The 22,139-nt window shown below is 39.8% G+C and overlaps 1 protein-coding gene across 3 annotated transcripts in view; it reads left to right on the top strand.

Moving 5' to 3' along the window:
- LIMS1 (LIM zinc finger domain containing 1) overlaps positions 1-21,180 on the top strand; it is a 68,193-nt gene extending 47,013 nt beyond the window's left edge. Inside the window, exons 2-11 of one of the 3 annotated variants that reach the window (XM_058045104.1) lie at positions 3,979-4,138; positions 9,631-9,697; positions 11,823-11,943; positions 12,791-12,940; positions 14,131-14,281; positions 15,063-15,155; positions 16,578-16,626; positions 18,736-18,811; positions 19,060-19,251; positions 19,663-19,740. In XM_058045104.1, coding sequence (XP_057901087.1) covers positions 3,979-4,138; positions 9,631-9,697; positions 11,823-11,943; positions 12,791-12,940; positions 14,131-14,281; positions 15,063-15,155; positions 16,578-16,626; positions 18,736-18,811; positions 19,060-19,207 — 1,015 coding nt within the window. In that variant the 3' untranslated portion in view covers positions 19,208-19,251; positions 19,663-19,740. Of the gene's footprint in view, positions 1-1,566; positions 1,749-3,978; positions 4,139-9,630; positions 9,698-11,822; positions 11,944-12,790; positions 12,941-14,130; positions 14,282-15,062; positions 15,156-16,577; positions 16,627-18,735; positions 18,812-19,059; positions 19,253-19,662 lie in introns of those variants that run through there. The other 2 variants (XM_058045103.1, XM_058045102.1) reach the window with 2 other exon arrangements.
- Positions 21,181-22,139: the final 959 nt, after the last annotated feature.

Raw genomic sequence — 22,139 nt, 5'->3', positions numbered from 1 at the left:
CAGGCCTGCATGGAGAGTGGCGTGTGGGCTGCTGTATGCTTGCTGAACAAGCTGTCCTAGCTGGTGGTGAGAGATATGGCCAAAAACCATCACCAGCCAGAGCCTCTGTGGCAGGTCCTAGGGAAGGTGCAGGTATATTAAGAAATTGTAGCCTTGACTGGACATTCTGTCATATCCTGTGACAGTACAAGAGGAAATGGCCTCAAGTTGTGCCAGGGGAGGTTTAGATTGGAGATCAGGACAAATTTCTTCACGGAAATGTTGTCAAACACTGGAACAGGAAGTGTCCCAAGGAAGTGTTAGCATCACCATCCCTAAAGGTATTTAAAAGATGTGTAGATGTGGCACTTGGGGACATGATTTAATGGTGAATGTGGCAATATTAGATTAATGGTTGTACTCAGTGGTCTTGAGGTCTTTTTCAATCTAAATGATTCTATTATTCTGTGATCTTAGTTCTAGTTTCTCTGTTCCTGTTACTCATCTCCTTCTTGTCATCCTCTGCTTCCTCATGCCCCCTCACTGACTGGCAGATTCTTCAGCTGCCACTATGCTGTGTGTCACGAGCACAAAGTGCATGCAGTTCTGCAGTTCAGCTGATTGCTAACAAGGCTGAGACAGTTCAACACAAAAGTTAGTTGCTCCAGAGGGCTTCCCAAAAGCCTTCCTTTTCTGCAGTTAGGAAGTGCTGGAAGCTGAGTATCCCGGATCTGCCACAAGCACTATGCTTCAAAGAGACAGAGCTTGAAGGAGTCTGAATTATTAGCTGCAAATCTTACTTCAGTTAGTGTTCTTACATTGGATTGTTGTTCTAAATGAAGCACATCACTGGAAATAAAGGTTTGGTTTTCCTCCATAAGTGTCCATTATGGCATGCCTGTCAGTTTTGTTAATGGCCTGAGAAACACAACAGAAATGAAACCATCTGCCTGTACCTACCCCTTGTCTGAAGTACTGACAGGAGGAAAGACAGTAAATAGATAAATTCAACACATATGACTTAGAAGACACAAGTGGAGCATTAAAGGTCATTTTTACAATGTAATTAACGCACTATGGGTATTAAAACAATATTTACCTGGAGACAGGAGTCTTCTGTTCCTGCTTTCCACTGTTCCTGGTTTTCCCGTGGCAAAATATTGTTGGACTCTGCCTCCTTGCCCCCTCAGCAGAAAGAAGCTGCAGCCAAGTTTGGTGGTGATTTTATTTGCTCACATGGCTTACTCACACCAGAGCTCTCCTGGGCAGCTTCTGTCGGCAGCCAGCAGCAAAGACCATTTCCAGCATCCGAGTTTACACGAGGGCCTGGCAGGGCAGTGTTCTCCTCTGTGCACAGCCAGCCTCAGTAAATCTCAGCGTGACAGGCTCGCAGCCCTGCTGCTGAACTTTTAACTTGAAGCTCTAGCAGGGTGCTGAGTAGTTGCAGCTACATGACACGAGCTGTGAAAGTAAATCACTGCGCTGGGAACAAGGGGAAGTCCAGCATATTGTTTTGCAGACTTTGCCTACAGCTTCTTTGCAGTGTAAGGATAGAATATATACACCTGGGAAAGCAGTCAGAGCGAGATGGACTTCCAGCACAGAGCTCAGCCCTTCCCCATCCCAGAGGATGAAGAGGTTGCGTACAAGGTTGCTCCCAATGCTCACAACTCTGCGAGAAATGAAGGCGAGAAACCGGTGTCAAAACTGCAACGTAGGCACAGTGAAACAAAACTCTACAAAGAGTTCTGTGACTTTTATGCAAAATTGTAAGTTTGTTCTGTTCAGCTTTGGGGTGTAACTGCAGTGGCATTACTGGTTTATTGTACATAATGTATTTTATTATCTGGGGCTCAGGCTGTGCAAGCTGTTCTCTCATCCAACCTTTGCCACTGTTCTGCTTGAAACATTGCCAGTTGTAACTGCCAACTAAAATTTGAATTGTTACTTTAAATTTCATCATTAATTGCATCAGAAACTTTTACCAGCAGTAAAAATGGTGTTGGAATTTTTAAAGTAGTCTCTCTGCCTTCAGGTTGTTTGCCACTTATTCTGGGCAAATGGATCAACTGCTTCATTAATGCAGGAGTATTACATACTTCACTAGTTTTACATATATGATGTGCTTCAAAGTGAAGCACTTTTCCCTGAAGAGGTAAACTGTTTTTATTTGGTCCTGAACTTTGTATCATGTTTTTTCTTGGATTACACTTTACATACAGCAGTGCTTAGCATCCTTAATGCTAGAGCGCTGTTGAAGTGGTGATAAAAGATGCCAGTTTCTCTTGTGATTATTCTTCATTTAGATTGATAAGGAGGATGGGGAAATGGTCTGAGGTTTTGCCCCACAGAAAGCATACACAGTCCATGAAGACCATTGGTGAGCTTTATAGTTGATCACAGTTTATATGTATAGCCACTGCAGTTTGTCCATAGGTCTGTCTGTTATGTATGGGTTAGACCATCCTGCATCTGATCTTCACATGAAATTTGCTCACTCATTTCACTGTGAGGGCAGTGGATATTTGGATTGCAGTTGCCGTTTTCCTCATCTGCAAAGATCAAAAGAGAGAGAAAAAAATGTGCCAGCTAATAATAACATGTCAGATGTGACCTTGTGTAGGGCTCTTCTGTGGGACAGAGTAAGAAATAGATAAAACACATTCCATTTTGAACCACGTGCTAGGTGTTTGCTTGCTCCCTTGGATGGTGTGCAAGGAATGAATTCAATTCCTGTTGAACATGGTGGGAGCCCAGAGTATCCCCTTGAAGGGATAAGAAGGAAGGCTTGGCATCTTGCAGAGGACTTTGGGCTTTGCACTTACAGGCACAGCATGATAGCTGTATCAAAATGTGTGCATGCATGCACATGTGTTTCAAATAATGTCACTTGTCTAATAACCTTCCAGATAAATTTTGAGTCAGTGGTTTTGTCAGCTGACATCACATTGTAATGAAACTAGACCATTGCCCTATATTTGCTCTCTGCTATCACATTTTACTAGCGCAGTGGGATGATCCTGAAAGGCAGAGCTTTGAGAGTCTAGATATGAGTGGCAAAATGTTTGCAAAGGAAAAATCAAAAGAGCCTTTTTCTGGCTTTAATTAACTGAAGCACAGCTGTACTGTCTTCTGCAGATGTGGACAGCTACCACACTGCCATTTTTTTGGTCCTGGGCCTTTGAGAAGCAATGAAGGTTGCTGTTTCAATATTTCTTTGCATCCCTGGGATGCGTTTGCCAGCTTTGTTGGCCTGTGTGTTGGTCTCTGTAGGGCAGCCAGAGCATTCCCACCCTACCCCTTGGCCCTGGAGTGGGCTGGCAATGATGAGCTGAACTCCCTGAGATAAACCTTAACAAACCAATCAAAAATCCCATGACTTCAAACCAAATTTGTGAAATTACTTCAAGCTATGCAGAGCTTGTATAAAGGATAGTTATTTAACTACTCGGTTTCTCAGTAATATCTGTAATATCTGCCAGACCAGATCCTGCACTTTGTCACATTGTTTATTTAGAGCTCTGAACTAATGCCATTATATATGTGTATTTTAGAATTTATGTATGTATATATTAGAATTAGTTTACAATAAATTGCTTGTTTTCCTGTGTGATACCAGTCCTCCATCATTAATATTTGCCCTTGTTTTCAGTAATATTAATGTATATCATAATTTTAATAGTACTTTGAATTGCCTTTTTTCATCATAAGAAATCTGTAACTGTGTCTGCAGTGACAATGTTTCTGTTTGGGGTTTTCAGTTAGTTAGAGTGTATCACAGGGATTTTGTTTCTAAAGAGTTAGAGAGCCAGGAGAAGTGGTAGCTTTATTTCCGAGGAGATGCCACAAGCCATGAAGTTCATTGAAAAACTTACGTTGAGCAGCTTAGCATTAGAGTGATGCAGTTTGGCCTGGTGATGGGGGGGGAGACCCACAACCAGTGTTGTTGTCTATTTGGGCTAATTTTCTTTTTTTTGTTTTGTTTCTTTTGAACGACAGCAACATGGCGAACGCTCTTGCCAACGCCATCTGCGAGCGCTGCAGGGGGGGCTTTGCCCCTGCCGAGAAAATTGTCAACAGCAACGGTGAGCTGTACCACGAGCAGTGCTTCGTCTGCGCCCAGTGCTTCCAGCAGTTCCCCGAGGGGCTCTTCTATGAGGTAAGCAGGGCAGAGGAGCCCTCCTGTCCCCATACCCTCTCTTGAGCCTTCATTCCCATGGCAGAAGTAGCTACAGGCAGGTGGATAGCTTAGAAAGTCCCTTGGGAGGATCTGGGCTCTGAAAGTGTCTGCCCAGGAAAGGGAGAAAAAAGCCAGGAGCATTCTCCGGGCAACAACAGACAGAACAAGAGGACACAGTCTCAAGCTGCGTCAAGCGAGATGTAAGTTAGAATTAAGAAGGAAATATTTCACAGAAAGAGTGGTCAGATACTGGAATCATTTACCCAGTGAGGTGGTGGAGTCATCATCCCTTGAAGAATTCAAAAAAAGACTGGATGTGGCACTTGCTGCCATGATCTCGTTGAACAGTTAGAACTTCGGCTGGACTTGATGATCTTACAGGTCTCTTCCAGTCTTGAACTTCTGTGATTCTGTGATTTCTGTGCTAATTTGGAGGACATCAATGTATATAAAGTTCTTTAAATGTGCACCTCGGGGATATCAGCACTGAGAAAAAAATTCCTGGAGATCTTTTTCTCAGTGCAAATTTTTTCCCTGAAACTTGTGAATCTGATGTATCATACCAGAAATACATAGGAAACATACTTCTTAGAGAAAGTTATATAGAGGGAAATCCCCTCATCCTGTGGTCCATAGGAAGTTTATCACAGCGTTGAGTGAGTCCAGCTTGGCATTGGAAAAGGGATGATCTGTATGTGAGCATGCTTTGATCCAAACCAGACAGGGCCAGTGTAAGATCAACTCTTAAGTTTAACAGTCTAGAGCATTCAAAATTATCAGTTCTTAACACACTTTCAGGGGTTTAAGACCTGATCACATTAATATTTCTCCAGGTTTATTTTCCTCAGCTTAGGAGGGTATTTTGGAATAGTTTTCATTTTCTTTTACATTTCTCCATTGTGAGAATTCAGAATGTGGCTCAGCACAAAGTGGTAGTGAAAGCTCTAGACTGGTTCATAAAATACTAAGTGATTAGTATAGGGAACCATAGATGGTGTCAGTCAGGGAATTACTGTCAGAGAGATAAGGCCCTGCTCGAGGAGCTTACAATCCAATTTAGGGTAGCAGTTACAGGATTTGTGTCATATGATGATCTGAAAAGGAAAATGAGCAGAGTGTAAAAAGAACAATTCTGTGCTCTCACATACAGGTGTCGTCCTTTGGCAAGAGCACAATAGTTCATCTTCCATAGAAGCATTTCTGATTTTACAGAGCTGTGTTATATGGTGATGAGGAGAGGCTGAGGGAGGAGTGTGGATTGCAAAAGAGACTGGCTAAGGGGATTCCTGGGGATTTGCTTTTTCTCACCTTGTTTGAGGATCAAAAGGCTCTAGGGATAGTGTTACACAAATTGTAGTAAATTAGCCTCTAGTGTTCTATAAGACATCAAAAGCTGAGCTGCAAGGCAGAATTAATTAAATAGAAACAAAAGAACACCCCTCTAGATACTTAACAAGTTGCATTACAGTTGTTAATATATACTGAGCTGACTCGGGAAAGAGTTCATCCTGACACGTTAAAACCTGAGGCAAATGTAAAGCGATAGGAACATTTCAAAACTAAAATATTTGTATTTATGTTCATAAAATTGTCTTAAAGCAATAAAATGTATTTTCTCTTAATAATGAATACTTTTTTCATTCTTTTTGTGACTCAAAAAACAGTAAGTGATTCCAGGGACCTCTTTCAGAAAGTGGAATGGTCCTTAAAGATAAAAGTTTGGGAAATCATGCTCTAGGCAGCCTGTATCTTCTGGAGGAGACTACAGCAGAAAAAAAGTCTGACTTTTGGACATAGTTCAGGAGTGTTGCAATCTGTCTGTGTTGCTCATGGGTGGCCATACCTGAATCTCTGTGGTAGAAGAGGCAAGTATCCTAGTGGTGCTTAGGTACACTGGATGTAGGCATTTTGCTTCCTACTGGTACCTTGTTAACATTCATATTCAGGATGACTGGTCTTTGAGCACTCTCTTACTGAAACATGCTGCTCTCAAAGACAGTAAGTCAGAAGTGAGTGCCAGTAGATTGTCCCAGGAATTAAAATAACTCTGTGTGCTAAACATGTTTTGGCTAATGTTGCTAGGGGTTTTTTTTCAGGCTAGGTACCCTGAGAAATGTTGCATGGAAAGTGGAACGTTTCAGTTATGGATAGATACTTCTTGCCACAATTATTACACAGGTAAAATAACATTGGATAGGCTGAGGGTGTTGGGCCTGTTCAGACTCAAGAAGAGACGACTGAGAGGGAACCTCATCAATGTATATAATTATCTGAAGGGAATATGTCAGAGGAGGAAGGCAGGCTCTGCTTGGTGGTGCCAAGCAATAGGACAAGAGGCAACAGGCAGAAGTTGATGCACAGGAAGTTCCACCTGCTCAGGGGAAGAACTTCTTTACTGTGCATTGGTACAAGTTGCCCAGAGAGGTTGTGAAGTCTCCCTCACTCGAGATACTTAAGAATCATCTGGGTGCAGTTCTGTGCAGTGTGTTCTAGGATGACCTTGCTTGAAGAGGGAGGTTGGAGCAGATGATCCCACCTCCAACGTGACCCATTCTGTGATTCTGTGAGAGGCAGGAAAGCCCTGAGCAGGTAGAAGGTGGGCTTAGCTTGGTGAGTGCTCAGGAGTGCCTGACAGTGCTCAGAGGACTTGAGATAATCTGTATCACTGTCAAGAAAAACTGTGACTGGAGAAGAAGTGCAGAAAGCACATCTTCCTCAGACTGGCTTAATGCACTTTTTGAGAGGATGGCTGTGTTTGGAGGTGTGGCCAGGTAATGTGTTTTTCTGAGCAGGTTCTGTGGGTAAACACAGGCATTGTTGGTTGCCCAGCATGAGCTTGTGTTTACTCTGTGCCTGGTTTAGCTAAGCTAGTATTTCTTGGAAATGATTTCCAGCTCTTAGCAATTAGGAAGGCAAATATTGTTCCCCTGCCTATTGCAAGCCTTGCAGGGTTCCCCCAGTTAGTCATTAAGCTGCTTATCACACTTACTGTCAAACACTGCCATGATAAGCCTTCACACTGTGTTCCACGAGTGGGGGTGGAGCTGGTCAGGTCTCCTGTGCTGCAGGACTGGTCTCGGGGCTGCCTTGCAAGCCCCCCCATCAGCACAGCTCGCTGTGTGCAGCACTGGAGCCAAGCCACTCACAGGCACAAGTGGTGCCCATCCCCTGGTTAGAGTCTGCACAGCATAGCAGGGGTTTTGTGGATGGCCTCTTGTATTAGAAATGATAGTTTGGATTCCTGAGACCTGCTTGCCTAACGTTGCACAGAAACTGTGGGTATGGTGTATTTGATTTGTGCTTCAGTTTGCTCAGTAACATCATTTTAGCAAGGTTTTTTTATGCACTCAATCTAAACAAAAATTAGCACAAGTAGATTCCAGTAGAGTTCTCTGTTCTTTGCTGTTGGGTGTGAAGTGGTAGCAATTCTGGTCTGCTTCTACTCCACCACCTGGAAGATGTGTATTCCCTAGAGCTGCTATTGTAGAATTTCTCTACAGGTAGCAGTGCACAGTCCTCTACTAATGGCAGAACAGATGTTCATGTTTGTTTCCATTCTCGAGTATTTTCTTAAAATGGTTTTTACCAAAAGCTGCCTTAGAGAAACAATCTCTAAAGTCTCAGTTTTTGTGCATGACTTTCCACTTAAGTTAGCTAAAAACATGCAGGTAAGCTGGAGGTTATTTCACAGTGAGATGTTTTATGCAGGGCCATTCACCTCATGGGCCTTCAGCACTCAACAGTGAAACACTTACTTCTAAACTATGTACTGTAAGGTTTGTTACAGAAGCTCAAGGCTTTCTGTGATAATAACTGCTGGGTCATCCACAAAGGGCAGCACAAAGGAGCAGAGGTTGAAAATAGAAACAAGACTGAATGGAAACCAACCTGCCTGACAAAAACAAAGAGGGGAAGAAAACCTGTTTGGTCTGTTCAGATCAACATGTGGTGGCTTTGAAATCCAAGCAAACCTAAGCATCCCCCAGTGGACCACCTGTTTAAACAGATCAGGAAGCTTTCAATTTTTTTTTCTGTTTGGAAAGGATTTTATCATGCAGGAAGCAAGCACAATTCACAATGAATGAGTAATTTCCATTACTCCTTGAGAAAGTTATAGCCCTGTATCTCTCAAATATTATTTTTTTTTAATTAAAAAGTAATCTGTTTTAGAGTATTACAGTGGAATAACACTTGATACATTTCTGACAGAGACTTCTGAAAAGGTCTGTACTGGGTTAATGTATTTCTGTTCCTAATAGGTGCAATTCAGGTTTGGCACAGGAATTTTCTAAGCATAAATATCTAGTGAAATGTTTTATTAGATCCCCATCCTGCCAGCTGCAAAAGTATTTATTATATTTATATTATATTAGAATCTTGTCATTTCATATTATACAACAGGTGATCTTGAACCACATTTCTCTATTTTCTGTCTATGCACAAATACTTACTTTATGGGTAGTATTTTATGCTACTCACTTGGTTTTGTCTTAGGCCAAGTGAAAAGAAAGGAGCAAGGTTTCCTGCTGTCCTCCTTGTTCCACTGTTTAAACTGAGACATTCAAATCCAAACATTTTATAGCATACCTGATATTGTCTACCTGGTTTTGACATGCTCATTGGCATTTGTGTCTAATAATAATGGTGCCTGAAGGTATCTAAACATTTCCCTTCATTTCAGCACATATTTGCCTACATGTTTTTACATATTCATTGGCTAAGCTACTAATGCAGTGCTGTTGAATCTTTTTATTCCATATGGATTTTTTTCAATGGGAGCTTGAACTGTAGCTGAAGTTACATAAGCTGTGATAAAATTCAAATCCCTTAAAATAAATTTAACTTGATCAATATAGTGAACTTTACTCTTTAATATTTGGACTTGATTATTTTAAGGATCTTTCCCCACCTAAATGATTTTATGATTCTATGAAATAAACATCATGAAGGAAAAGGCTTATTTCCCTTCATGTTTTGGCTGAACTGCTTCATAAATTGCAAAGATTTCTGCCCCTGGGTGTTCTTCCTACCCCCACCTCCACCCTCTGGTAGGCTGGGTCATTCTGGCAGGAAATGTAGAATGAGGAAGACATCAAATAGGTTTGAGGAAAATGCTTCTCCCCTCCTGCTGGCCAATACTGTTTGTTAGCTAATTTCCTGCTCAGAATGTGTTTGGTTGCTTCAGTTTCAGTAGTCTGTCAAAATTCAGATGTCTCTTGTGATGTAAATGGGTGATGGAAAACGCCTTACACTCTCAGCAGTACTGGAGAAATGGTGTGCTATTAACACTACATGCTAACTAGTAGGTGAATTAAGGCGGGTGGGTGTAATGCCTAGCACATGTAGCTCATGGTCTGGTTGCTTTTGCTCAGCCCCTCTTGTTTTACTACCTAATTGTATCTGGAAACACAATAGGCTGTTACTGCATTTTATGTTAAGTGCCAGTTCCTCATCCCTCTTTCTATTTTCAGTTTGAAGGGAGGAAGTACTGTGAACATGATTTTCAAATGCTTTTTGCCCCTTGCTGCCATCAATGTGGTAAGTTTTAAGGTGAAATACTTCACACTGATCACAAATGGGAGTGTCACTGGGGGAAGCTGTGCTGCCCTTGTATCTGTTTCCTGGGAGGTGTTTGTGTTCAGCCGAGCATCTGTACATCAGGAATGAGCTGGACTTCAGGCAAACTGGCGAGTTGCTTTTTCTAAAGGTCGTAAACCAGTAGGATTTAAAAATATTTATTTAATAAATAATTTTTAAATAAAGTTATTTTAGTAAATAATTTAGCTGTTGAGCCAATGATCCAATGCACAGACCGTTCATAAATTGCATATACAATTGCATATACAAATATATATAATACTCGTGATTATTTATATCTGTACATCTCTAGGTGCTGACATTTGTCCCTTCTCATGTAGCTGAAACCATGCAACAAGACTTTGTCATCTGCTTTGACTTTTGTAGCCCAGCTGTGCTGTTCCTACTTCACAGAACCTGAGACAATATTCATCATCTAGTGTTATAATCAAGTGATGGTCAGCTGGACCCTGCTGATTTTTTTGAAACATACCTTTCAGGCTTCAGTGTCTAATGTCAATCCTACATGATACTGAGAGCTGCTTTTTATTTGCCACTGTTGATGTAGATTCTTGTGCATCTGCTGCACTGTAATCACTTGCATGGTTTCTTTTTCCCCTGTGTGTGGCACATTTTGGTGGGCCATAGCTGGGAAGTTATTATTTGCCTATTTCCTAAACTGTTCTGGAAGCCCTTGTGTTTCTTTGGCACCTTTGGCAAGGTGCTAAAGCTTTAATTTATCTCAGTGAGGCCTTTCCTTTTGTGGAGGGAGGTGTTGATGCTAAGGGGGGTGTTGACCAAGGGAGATGGAAGCAGATGCTATGGAACTGTGAATTTAAGGCTGCAGATGTGAACAAGCAGAAGAAGAGGAAGAAATGAGTTGGTGGCAATATGTGAGGAGCTATGCTATCTCCAGGATTTCTCCTGCACAGTTGGCACAGCTCCACCTTCTCCTGTCCTCTCTCCTGGTATTGCCAGCTCCCTTAAAACATCATCAAGGTCCTGCCCAGAGCTGGGCTTTTCCACTGCTTGTACTTAATAAACACAGACAAAGTCATTGGGGCTGTTGTCAGAGATGGGGCCTTCAGCATTCCTGACATGTCTGGAGTCCATTGGATTTGTTCTTGCAAAGCCATGACTTCATGGGGATGCTACAGAGTCGCATGCTGGATGTTGTCATCCACACCTTTACCTGCCTGAACACTCCCCTTTGGCAGCCATTGGAGCTGTAACCAAAGCCAGAGCTCAGCCTCTGACAGCACTGGGAAGCTGAGCTCCCAACACATTTTGCACTGCTCAGCACCCCTGTTACACTGTCCATCCGCACAGAGAACAATCAGTGTGTGACTGTACTGCACATGACATCACATGTCAATCACATGTGATGGACATCACTCCACTGCCTGTGCAGTACAGTCATGCTGCATGCACAACACTACTTCTCATATTTTTTTAATGCCTTATGGGGCAGGACTCCTTGTGGTAGGTCAGAAGTTGTGTGTGTTGGATTGACTGTTCTGCAGCTTCACTGCACCTTTGCATTTGGACTCCATGGGAGTTTTTTTGCAGGATATTCACAGCCACCCAAGTTCAGTTCTGTTGTGCTTTGAGTATAGAATACCTTCAAGTCCTAGTGGAGTAGAAACCTCTGCTATGTACGTGACAAATTAACATTGTCATACTCTTAAAGAAGGGAAGGAGAAAAATGATTAGGACACAAGAAAGCACTTACTGTATTAAGTACTCCATCAATTTCTTAATAGCTTGAGAACAGATAAGTAAAACCAGTGAAGGGACCAAAATAGGATTATTGCAGGGAGAAGGTGGAGTGTGCATGTTGAAGAACTTGTACATAAATAGCAGAAGGTCCTCTATCAGCAAAAATGTTTTCTTTTAACCCATAACAAAAAACAAACCCAAATTTCCAGGGTTTGGAATCAGAACTGTGATATTGAAAGCAATGTGTCCTACCAGATTTTGGGGTAAGGAAAGGAATGATGATTGTAGTCATTAGTGATACATTTGTGAGTTACTTTTAAGTTTGTCTAGTATGGTGTTTTACATCCTGGTGTTGTGTTTTTTACAGGTGAGTTCATTATTGGTCGTGTTATTAAAGCCATGAACAATAGCTGGCATCCAGAGTGCTTCTGCTGTGATATCTGCCAGGCAGTATTGGCTGATATTGGATTTGTCAAGAATGCTGGCAGGTAAATCTCCACCCTTCCTTCTGTTAACTGATCATCAATTAAATGAACTAATAGTGGGACTGAGAGGTTTTGGTTCCTGAGGCTTTCCAGCTCGAATGAAGCATCTGAAGTATTTTCTGTGATATGGTCTAATCGGGCATCACAAAACCACAAGATCTTAAAATACTGACATTTTGCCTGCTTCAACAGCAAGTTTCATGGCAAACATTTTCTTTACCCAGTGACCTTTTGGGATCATTGTTATATGTAATAAGAGAGTAAACTTTTAGATAAAGAACCATTGTATTTTTTTTTTCTAAAAATGTTTACTTTCTTTTTCCAGCTTGGTTCTTCAATTTTGGTCTAGTTTGGCACCATATTTAATAACAATTGCTTAATGTTCAGTGGGAGCCTTCACATAGCAGGATATTTTTGCCATCTATGATCAAAAGAATGTTTTACATGTGTATTATATGGCCATTGGCTTCTTATGTATAATACAATATACAGAATTATCTACAGAAGGAGAACCTGTGTGCTCATACAGCTTCTAATCTAAATTTTTAAGATTTTGAAAATAAAACATTAATCAACAAGAATCTATAAGAAACCTTGTTTTCTGTGTTTCAATACAGTTTTAACTCAGCTGAAGAAATGATACCCCTGTGGTGACAGAAAATTAAATGATCACCCGGAACTTGGGCAATCATTTTGGTGCTTTGAACTTGGTTTGTCTTAGCAAGGAAGTTGTTTTAACAAGACTCAAAAAAGAGCTGATAGAATTGAGGTTCTGAGAGATTTTTGGTTTATATTTTGCACTGTAGTACCTGGTAGCAATACTTACCTCTCTTTTTTTATGCCATTTCAGACATCTCTGCCGTCCTTGCCATAACAAGGAAAAAGCCAGAGGCCTGGGAAAGTACATTTGCCAGAAGTGTCATGCTATTATTGATGAACAGCCTCTCATATTCAAAAATGATCCTTATCACCCTGATCATTTCAACTGTGCAAACTGCGGGTAACCTGAGTTCTGCAATGGGAAACAGGAAAATGCTGGCCTTATTTGCTTTAAATTAAAGTGGAAACTTGTCCTGTACAACTGACAAGAGGGGGTGGGGTTTGGATGTCTTGTGGCCAGATGTGTATTACTGCTTTTGGCTTGTGGGGTTCAGACAACAGCTGACCTACTGGGGAATAAAGAAAGATTGGACCCTACAGGACAAGGCAGTACCTTACAAAATACCAAGTACTGGCACAGTTATCATGTCTATAGTAGTGAAATGATAGTTTACCATTCTGCTAAGAAGTGGCTCTTTTTTGTTGCTTGAATTACTATCTTGCCTGTGTTTGTTTCTTTTTTAGTTCAACGGCATCCAAACTTTGTTCTCTCTTTTTAAAGCCTGTCTGTTTTAGAAGCCTTCTCCCATCTCATTTTATCATCTTCTGCAAGTGCAGCTCATGAAACTGCACCTTTCTACATCCTGCACTTACGCAGAGATGAGCATTGGAGCATGGAGCATTGTAGGACATAGCTTGGATTCTTAGTTTATTTCTGCTGCAAAGGAAGCTACTATCTCAGTGCCACAGCAAAGGCTGATTTGAATAACAGTATGTAGTGTTAACATCAGTGGCAACCAGTTGAGAATCTTTGTGATTACAGTCCCTTTTAAGGTTTAGCTTAAGGTTCTCAGTATCTAGCCATGCAAATTACTAAAAAGTAGAGTTTATAAGATTCTGCAACAGGAAGTGAACAAGTCTAGCTCATGTGGGTCTGTAGTTCTCTTTCCCTGAAGTTTGATACAAGGAAAATGTGACTAGATATAGAGGACTGCATAACTGCATTTTACTTTCAGTTGCAGTTATGCAAATCTAAAATAAACTGGTGATAAGTGCCAGAATATAAACCAAACATGTTCAGCTTTCACACACAGATTTGTGCTGCTTAAGCAGAATGACAATAAGTCAGTAGCTGTTTCCAGAGGGACTCACTGCACCTTGCTTTGCAGCCTGTTCTCAGCTTACTGAGATCAGAGCTGAACTGTGTTGAATTGTGTTATATTTGATGCTGCTGCATTACTGTAGTAAAAATATAATTTCTAAAGCAAATGCTGATTTTTTTTTCACTTTTCACTTGAGAGTAGAAACTCTCAAGAGTTGACATTTTTCAGTGCCTTTATTCATGCTCTCAATTCATTAACTTCTGAACAGGAAGGAACTTACTGCTGATGCTCGTGAGCTGAAAGGAGAACTCTACTGCTTACCCTGCCATGACAAAATGGGTGTCCCCATCTGTGGGGCTTGTAGGCGACCAATTGAAGGCCGTGTGGTGAATGCTATGGGCAAACAATGGCACGTAGAGGTAAACATCAGATGCTAAATGATCTCTCTTACAAATGTAAACCGTAGCATATTTATCTGTGATTTTTCTGTTCAATTTCAATGAAAGGATTCTCAGAGTTTGCAGCAATGATTATAAATGCCTTCTCCGAATCCCTCTTCCACCTTACTGTGGCTGGTCTTCCACTGTGAAATAGGAATTACTTGTCTATCACCTTAAAGAGAGCTTTGACTGTGGAACTAAAATCAGTAATTCAAAGGAAGGCCAACAAGGTCCTTACAAAATAAAATTTCAGAGCTCAAAGCAGTACACGTGGAAAAGCAGTCAAATCTGTGCCGACCATGTTACTAAGCATCATAATACCCCTAGGTACATATTTCTCTAACAGTTCATGTGACAGTTCATATTTCAAGGCCACATACAAGATTTAGTTCCACATCTTGCATTTTAATTAGATAAATTGTTTATTTCTTCTGTTGTTTTGAAAAAAATCTCCTCTAGGAAATGCTTTCTTCACAAGGGTATAATGATAATGCAAATTATTTAACAACTCTTAATTCTGTTCATTGATAAAAATTGAGACTCTGTTGCTTGATAGTGTTTTGTAACTTTTAGATTGAAGACATTAAAAGAATTAATATTTTAATGGCCTAAACGTAGAAACAAAAGTTTTAACTCTGCTTTTCAAGATGGCTTAGTAGACTTCAGCCATGTTCAAGTAGTGGACATGGTTATTTTGCTTTCCAGAAAAAATAACGTTACTTCCAAAAGATAAAAAAATGTATTGTAATTTTCTTTGTAGCATTTTGTTTGTGCAAAATGTGAAAAACCATTCCTGGGTCATCGTCATTATGAGAGAAAAGGCTTGGCATATTGTGAAACCCACTACAATCAGGTAAGGTTGCATAGTTTTTAAATGGCATTAAGTGGTAAACTCACAAATAGGTTTTATTAGATACAGATGGAAAAACATGGACATTCTTCTGTTTTGTTAAAAGCACCTCTGGATGTAATGGCAATTAGCATGCTCTGTTGCATTTAATTATAGAGGTTTCCCTATTCATCTGTGGAGCATAAAAAAAGAAAACTGCAGGTATTTCACAAAGGCTGGCCAGGACAATCAGCATCAAGTTGTTCTTCGAGCTTAGTGGTACTTAAATAGAGCTGTTACAGGGCTTTGACGTGTCTGTGGATCAGAGCAGCTAATGACAAGTAATCTCTCCTAAGAAAACAAAGATTTGCCACTCACTAACTGCGTTTTGAGGCCCCAGTGAGTGCTGTGGGTTTCCCTGCAGCTGCTGCTCTAGGACACTCTGTGTCGATGTGTGCTCCTGCTCAGTCATTAGGCTAATAAAGACTTCCAAGACTAAATTTGTCAGAAGACACCCTCTAGTGACCACTTGCATTTATGTAGAAGTTACATGTGGCAGCACCACTCCTCTCCAGACACCCTTGGATGGGGAGCCACCCCACCATACACAGACATATTTTTCTTTGGAAGCCATCTGTGTCATGTCACATTCACCTCCCTTGCCTTCATAAATACCTGAGAGGGTTACACCTGGGAGTTGTATGGCATCTGCTAATTACAGATGGACTCTTAATTGGTCATTAGTGATGAAGGGCCGATGATTGGTGCTGGCACACTTGCAGACTGTAAATGCTGTGACGTTCGCAGTAATAGTGTTGCAGCTGGGATGGGCCAAGTCTGTGCACCAGACGAGCTGTATGTAGAGTGGATGTCTTTTCTGAGGTTAACTACTACAGTAAAAAAACATACATACATGAAGTTTTTGGCACTTCTTATTATATTGTGGACAAATGTTAAGCCTGGAAAAAGAGTTATTTTTTTTGTCTGAAATTTTCCTTTTTTTTAAAATAAAGATAAAATGTTCTTACAGTTACAGCAATGCATTAATTTAGTCATGCATGTTAGTCCAAATGTTACATTTTCTGGTTAGTAACCATATGTACATGACACCATTTTCTGGTTAGTAACCATGTGTACATGACACCAACTGCTGTATTTCAAATCTTCAGGATTAGAGAAATTTTGAAACAAAACAAAATCATACTTCCGGAGAATCAAAGGCAGATAAATGTTTTCGTCTTTAATATTATCATGACGTTTTGTGATGAGATGATGCAAAATGTCCTTGGAAAACCAAACCAGACTTGCCAGCATTCTCTTTATTTCACTGGAACAAACAGGAAAGCGATTGTGCCCATCAGCTGAAACAGTTGTTTTGTTAGTTTGATAAGTTACCTTCAATAAAATCATTATATTAAAAATTTATTACTTCTCTTTCCTGTTCAGCTGTTTGGTGATGTTTGTTTCCATTGCAACCGTGTGATTGAAGGAGATGGTAAGCACTTCTCTGTTTCCTTAAGGTTCCTTTTTGATGGAAGTTCTCTTTAAAAGTGAAAGTAAGGGGGAAGCAGCCCAGTTTTCATTACAACAAAAACAGATGTTCTCTTGACCAGAAATTAAATTAGAGCTGATTAGTCAGAGACCAAATGGTAGGAAAGCCTAACATCATTTCATGATGCTAGAAGACCACCCCATGGCCAAAGAGAACTGTGAAACCCCGTAGTGACAGTAGAGGCCAGGGATGCTGCAAGATGATCAGAAGTCACTTCCTGCCACACCACCTTCAAAAAAGAACACATGCAAGGGTAAGCAGGAGCTTGCAGGCATCTTCACAAATGAATTTGTGACTCATGAGCCAGATTTGAAAAATATTTAGATACTAAAAGACATAGGTGGGCACTGTTAGGATTTTTTTTTTAAATGCCTTGTTCCCATTATGTCAGTTTGAATCCTGGAGATATTTACCTATCTATTTCAAGCACCTGTCTTTTGAAAATCTAGGCTTATGATAATGTCACAAAACCAGGAATGATCATACTTGGAAATATATATCCTGTAAGGAAGAACTGCAAGTAATGTGTTTGGTTTGTTATTGTTTCATTGGGTTTTTTGGGAGAAGGAGGTGGGTTTGAGGGTTTTTGTGGGTTTTTTTGATAACTAGCTCTGATAAAATGCCAAAAGCAAATTATTCTACCTGAAATAATGTGGAATTATATGCCTATTTATCCTGTTCAAAGTGAATACTATGTTAGCTTCATTTACTATGTTAGCTCCATTTCAATGCAAAGGCATTAGCAAAGCAGGAGGAAGCTTCTAACATTCAAAAAGAGACATAAACTAGTTTATAGTGATGTAACTATAAGGTAAGACATGCATCCTGTAGATGTGCTTTCCCTGGACTGCACTATGCCTGCAGAATGACAACCCAAAATGCTTTAGAGGAAAGAGTCCTCATTTTCAGGAAAATTCTACAGGAAGGAGCAGAAATTGAACTTTTCTGATAAATACATCTCTGTATGATTCTAACCTTTCCCCATATATTCCGATACCCATAATTTAAGTTTTGGTCTCTGAACTGAAAATATACAGTGTACATTATTTCTTTATTTTCTGTGCATGTCTTAAATTACATTTCTTCTCTCATTTCTGAATACAAATTTTAAGTCAGCTGTCACAAATTTGGTATCCAGCATTGTTTTCTGTTGGTGAAACAAATATCTGTAGCAGCAGTTTTTCAGGAGGGTGTCTATGACTGCATTACTGAGGTTGCTTGGGAGCAAAGACTTTGACCTGTCTAGTATTATTCTGGAAAGTAGTGGAATAACTGTGTATCTGTGGACATGCTTTCCCCAAAGTGCAGAAAAAACTCTCTGCATGACAATGCTTTGGTTCTCCTTGTTGTTGACAAAATACTTTGAGAAAAACATTGAGAGATCGAGTAAGAAAAACATTATAAGAAGAATATTGCCCTGCATTCCCTAAATTTGGAAAATTTTGGAAGGGGAAACTAGAAAGCTGTACTGAAAGAGAGAAAGAACAGGAACTGGATTTACCCACAGAACAAATAGGAAATAGTTACTTTCTCTTCAACACAAAGAATAAAGAGAGTCCATTTTTTTTTCACCTTGGTAGGGCTGATTTACCAGCAGTGTCTAGCTGCTGGCCTTACACTATTTACTTCAGCTGGGCAAGTGCAACTGTTGATTGCAGTGCAGTCTGAACTGGATCTGAGAAATGAAACTGTATGAAAACATAAACACAATTGTGCTGGATTGCTCTTCAGCTGCAAGCATTTCCTGATTAAGTTGGAACCTGGCCTCACAGAACCATTGGAGATCAGCTGGGTATGAGATGAAGTGGAAGCAAAAAATAGGAGGCAGAAATAGGTTAAGCTGGTCTTGCCTCAGGGACAGCTGTATCAATGCTTCACAGTCCTCCTCATTACTCTCTAAAATGTGCCTCGCCAGTCTGGCCACGTTATGATGATCCTTAATACAAGAATCAATGAGTGTTCCTTACACCTCATGAATATGTAAACTTAAAATTTTTGTAATCACTTTTTTTATTGTTAAGGCTAATGATTTCCTTTTCCCCATCTCTCTAGTTGTGTCTGCTCTGAATAAGGCATGGTGTGTGAACTGTTTCGCTTGTTCAACTTGCAACACTAAGTTAACTCTCAAGTAAGTTATGGATAAGTGTGATGTCTTCAACACATATCACTGGTTCTCTTCAAAGTGTAGATGTTGCTATAGTGTAGCTGTTCCTGTATGAAAAACATGTAAGCAGCATCGAGGAAATAAGTGTCTCTTCCTCTTGCTCCACTCAGTACTTTCCATCTCTTTCCACTGTCTCTTCAGGTCTTCCTTCAGTTAGTCTTCCTAACTCTTCTCCTTTTCCATCCTTTATTTTTTCTTGTTTAACTCTAAAGGGATAAGTTTGTTGAAATTGATCTAAAACCTGTCTGCAAACACTGTTATGAGAAAATGCCCGATGAATTTAAGCGACGACTTGCCAAACGGGAACGTGACGCAAAGGATAAAGAGAAGCAAAAAAAGAAAAAGCCAATCTGTTTGTAAACTTCCTTTCCTTCTCACCGCCACCTCTGCTCCTTTCTTCTGTGGTTAGTCCTGAGGATGTTTTTTTTTTGCACTTTTGCATGAAGTTATGGCAGTCAAAACCAAAACATCTTTCACGCAGCTGCAACTTGAAATACTAACCTGTTATTCCATTATCTGATGTTTAGTCTACAATTAGATTTGAAAGGCTTTCTAAATTACACTGTTAATAAATATGAGCTTTTGGGTAAAATCTGCACAACTTGCTCAACAGGGTATTGTAATCACTGTCTGCAGTGTATAGAACTTATAACTTAGTGTATTTGTATAAATTTATTTGTATAAATTTGTGATTACAAAAATTGGGGAGCTAATTTTTTGCTTGTGCACATTTAATAGGAGATTTTTTTTTAAATTTGTTTTTAACTATCTCATGTGTTAAAACTTTGTCTGTTTCTTTTGCTTTGTTATTTTAGGAATAAATTTGTTGAGTTTGATATGAAGCCGGTGTGCAAAAAATGTTACGAGAAGTTTCCTCTAGAGCTGAAGAAAAGACTGAAGAAATTAGCTGAAACTTTGGGAAGGAAGTAAAGACTTCATCTGCTCTCCTCTTCCTTTGTGAAAATCTTACAGATAAATACTTGTGGGGTAGGGGGGAGTTGCTGCTTTGAGGCTGCAGTCAGACAAAAGATGCTGATGCATGCCTTCTATCAACCCAAAATATATTAAGATTCTCTGTTCTCTCTACATGATGCTTACTTGTTGACAAACAGACCATACTTCCAAAATAAATACCAGCTCACCTGAAAGGTTTTTGACCAATAATGCCATTGTACTGATGCAGGTGGCCCGTTCTATACACTAATTCTCTGTGGAACTCTTCAGAGAGAGAAAATTTGCTTGTGAACACCACCTGTGAAAACAAACTTGGCAAATGTGCCCAACTTTAGGGACGTGTATTGTCATTTATGTTAGTGAAAATATTAACCTTCATATTAAGCATGCAGACAAAACTCACCCAAGCCCAAGTGATTTGGGCAGGAAACCAGGACGCTTTGCCTTATGGAAAAGTTCACACTTGAAGTTCAGGCTGAGTCAGCTCATTAAGGAGCCTTGTTTCAGATGGTTTGAAAACTATCACATTTCTAAATACAGCCACTGTACAAATGACATACATAAAATGATAAACATGATAGATTATGCTTACATGAAGAATGTTTCTACATCAGGCTTAGCATGAGATACTTATATAAAAAATGTATTCCTATTGCAAGAAATGAGCATACTCAGAACTACTTGAATTTTGCTATATTCCACTTAAAATAACACATTAACTTCTATATATGCTTTTGCATTCTATTTACTTTTTGTGCCTTATTCTGCTGGACCATACATTACATTGTACCATTAAATATATATAGTTTTATATTTTATTTCATATTTTTATGCAGAAACTATTATAGAAGGTATTTTCAAAAGATAACATACTTTGCCTTAATTATACAGGATGCAAGAAGAACTTTATTTGAAATGTGAACATCTGCATTTAAAATCTAGCTTCTAGACTTCATTGATTTTCAGAACAATACTGAAAATGCACATTTCAATTAACTGGCAATATTACTTTTACACCTCTGTGTGTAAATATGCAAGGTTTGATCCTGCTAGGATCTACTTTAGCCATCTTCAAGGACTGAGCTTACAAATAATAAAAATACTTTATAACATACATTTAATTGTTTTATACTGTTGAGTTCTGTCCATGCAAATTTTTTTTATTTTTCCCTTTGTTATAGAAAATACAGCTACTTAGGTCTTCTTGATGGTACGAAGTATGCAAACTTTTTTTTTATTTTTATACATTAGTGACTTAAACAGATTTCATGTAATTATGTAACAGGAAGTAAAATTTTCTCTCCTGTTTATGAAAAATTAGTTACTTTAAAACATCTGCTTTCCTGTGTCATCAATAAAGGCCATGTTATTAAACCTTGTATTTCTTCTCCGAAATAAGTGCTTGGGATGGGTGCGAAAGCAGTAAAGCTCTCTTGGATCCCTGAGCTTTTACCTGTGACTGTAAATACCTGTAAATACCTCCTTATTAACTTGATTTAAAGGAGACATATGCCTTTCCTAAAGGCATGTGTCTGTATGTAGTTCCAAGGTTCATAAAAGAAACCACAGTTTGTTTCATAAGGAATAGCTTGATTATTCTGGGTATTTTCTCAATTGGCACAGTCACTAGGTTTTCCTAAAGAAAATAACTTGTCTGAGTGTAAAACATACACCCTCCTGTTAACTTTGTCTCTCCTGTTTTCACTGTAATGAAACTGTCACCCCAAACTTCCAGTTTATTGCTAGATAGGGTATTTTTTGGCTGTTTTATGCTACATAATTATTGAATGCCATAACATTCATAAATGTAGTCAGTCCCCGACCCTGTTTAAGACTATACAAGTTTAAAATGTCCTCAAAAATTGTTTACTTAACTAGCACAGTAGCCCTGTTGGAATTTTGGACTGTGCCATGGATTCAGTAGACCACACACACTCTTGCTTCCTCCTCAAGTTCTGACTCCTAGGTTTTCATGTTACACTGCCTGTTCATCTCCTCCTTCAGCCTGTGTGTGCCCAGCCTTACTGCTCAGAGCTGGGAAGGGTCACTAGCCCCAAAGCTGAATGACAAGACCTGGCTCATATCCACACTGCTCAGGGTTACATCCATCTGCAGCACAGTGGCCTCAGATTTCCCTGCTCTCTGGTGGCCCTTGGGCCTGGCACAGGCTGGGTTTTTCCATTTCCAAGTTCCTGATGGTGAACGCTGTGCTGCAGTTCACCAAGGCAGCCCCTTCTGTTTCATGAACTCTGGTGTGTGTGTCAGACCCCAGGATGCAGCACTGAAAGCATCTGAGGGTACTTGAGGGTTCAAAGCCTGATGAAGTGTGGAAAAGTGT

The sequence above is a fragment of the Melospiza georgiana genome, chromosome 2 (assembly GCF_028018845.1).
Source record: "Melospiza georgiana isolate bMelGeo1 chromosome 2, bMelGeo1.pri, whole genome shotgun sequence".
Classification (NCBI taxonomy): Eukaryota; Metazoa; Chordata; class Aves; order Passeriformes; family Passerellidae; genus Melospiza; species Melospiza georgiana.
Note: the sequence above shows the minus strand (reverse complement) of the source record. Positions and strands in the feature narration are given on the sequence as shown.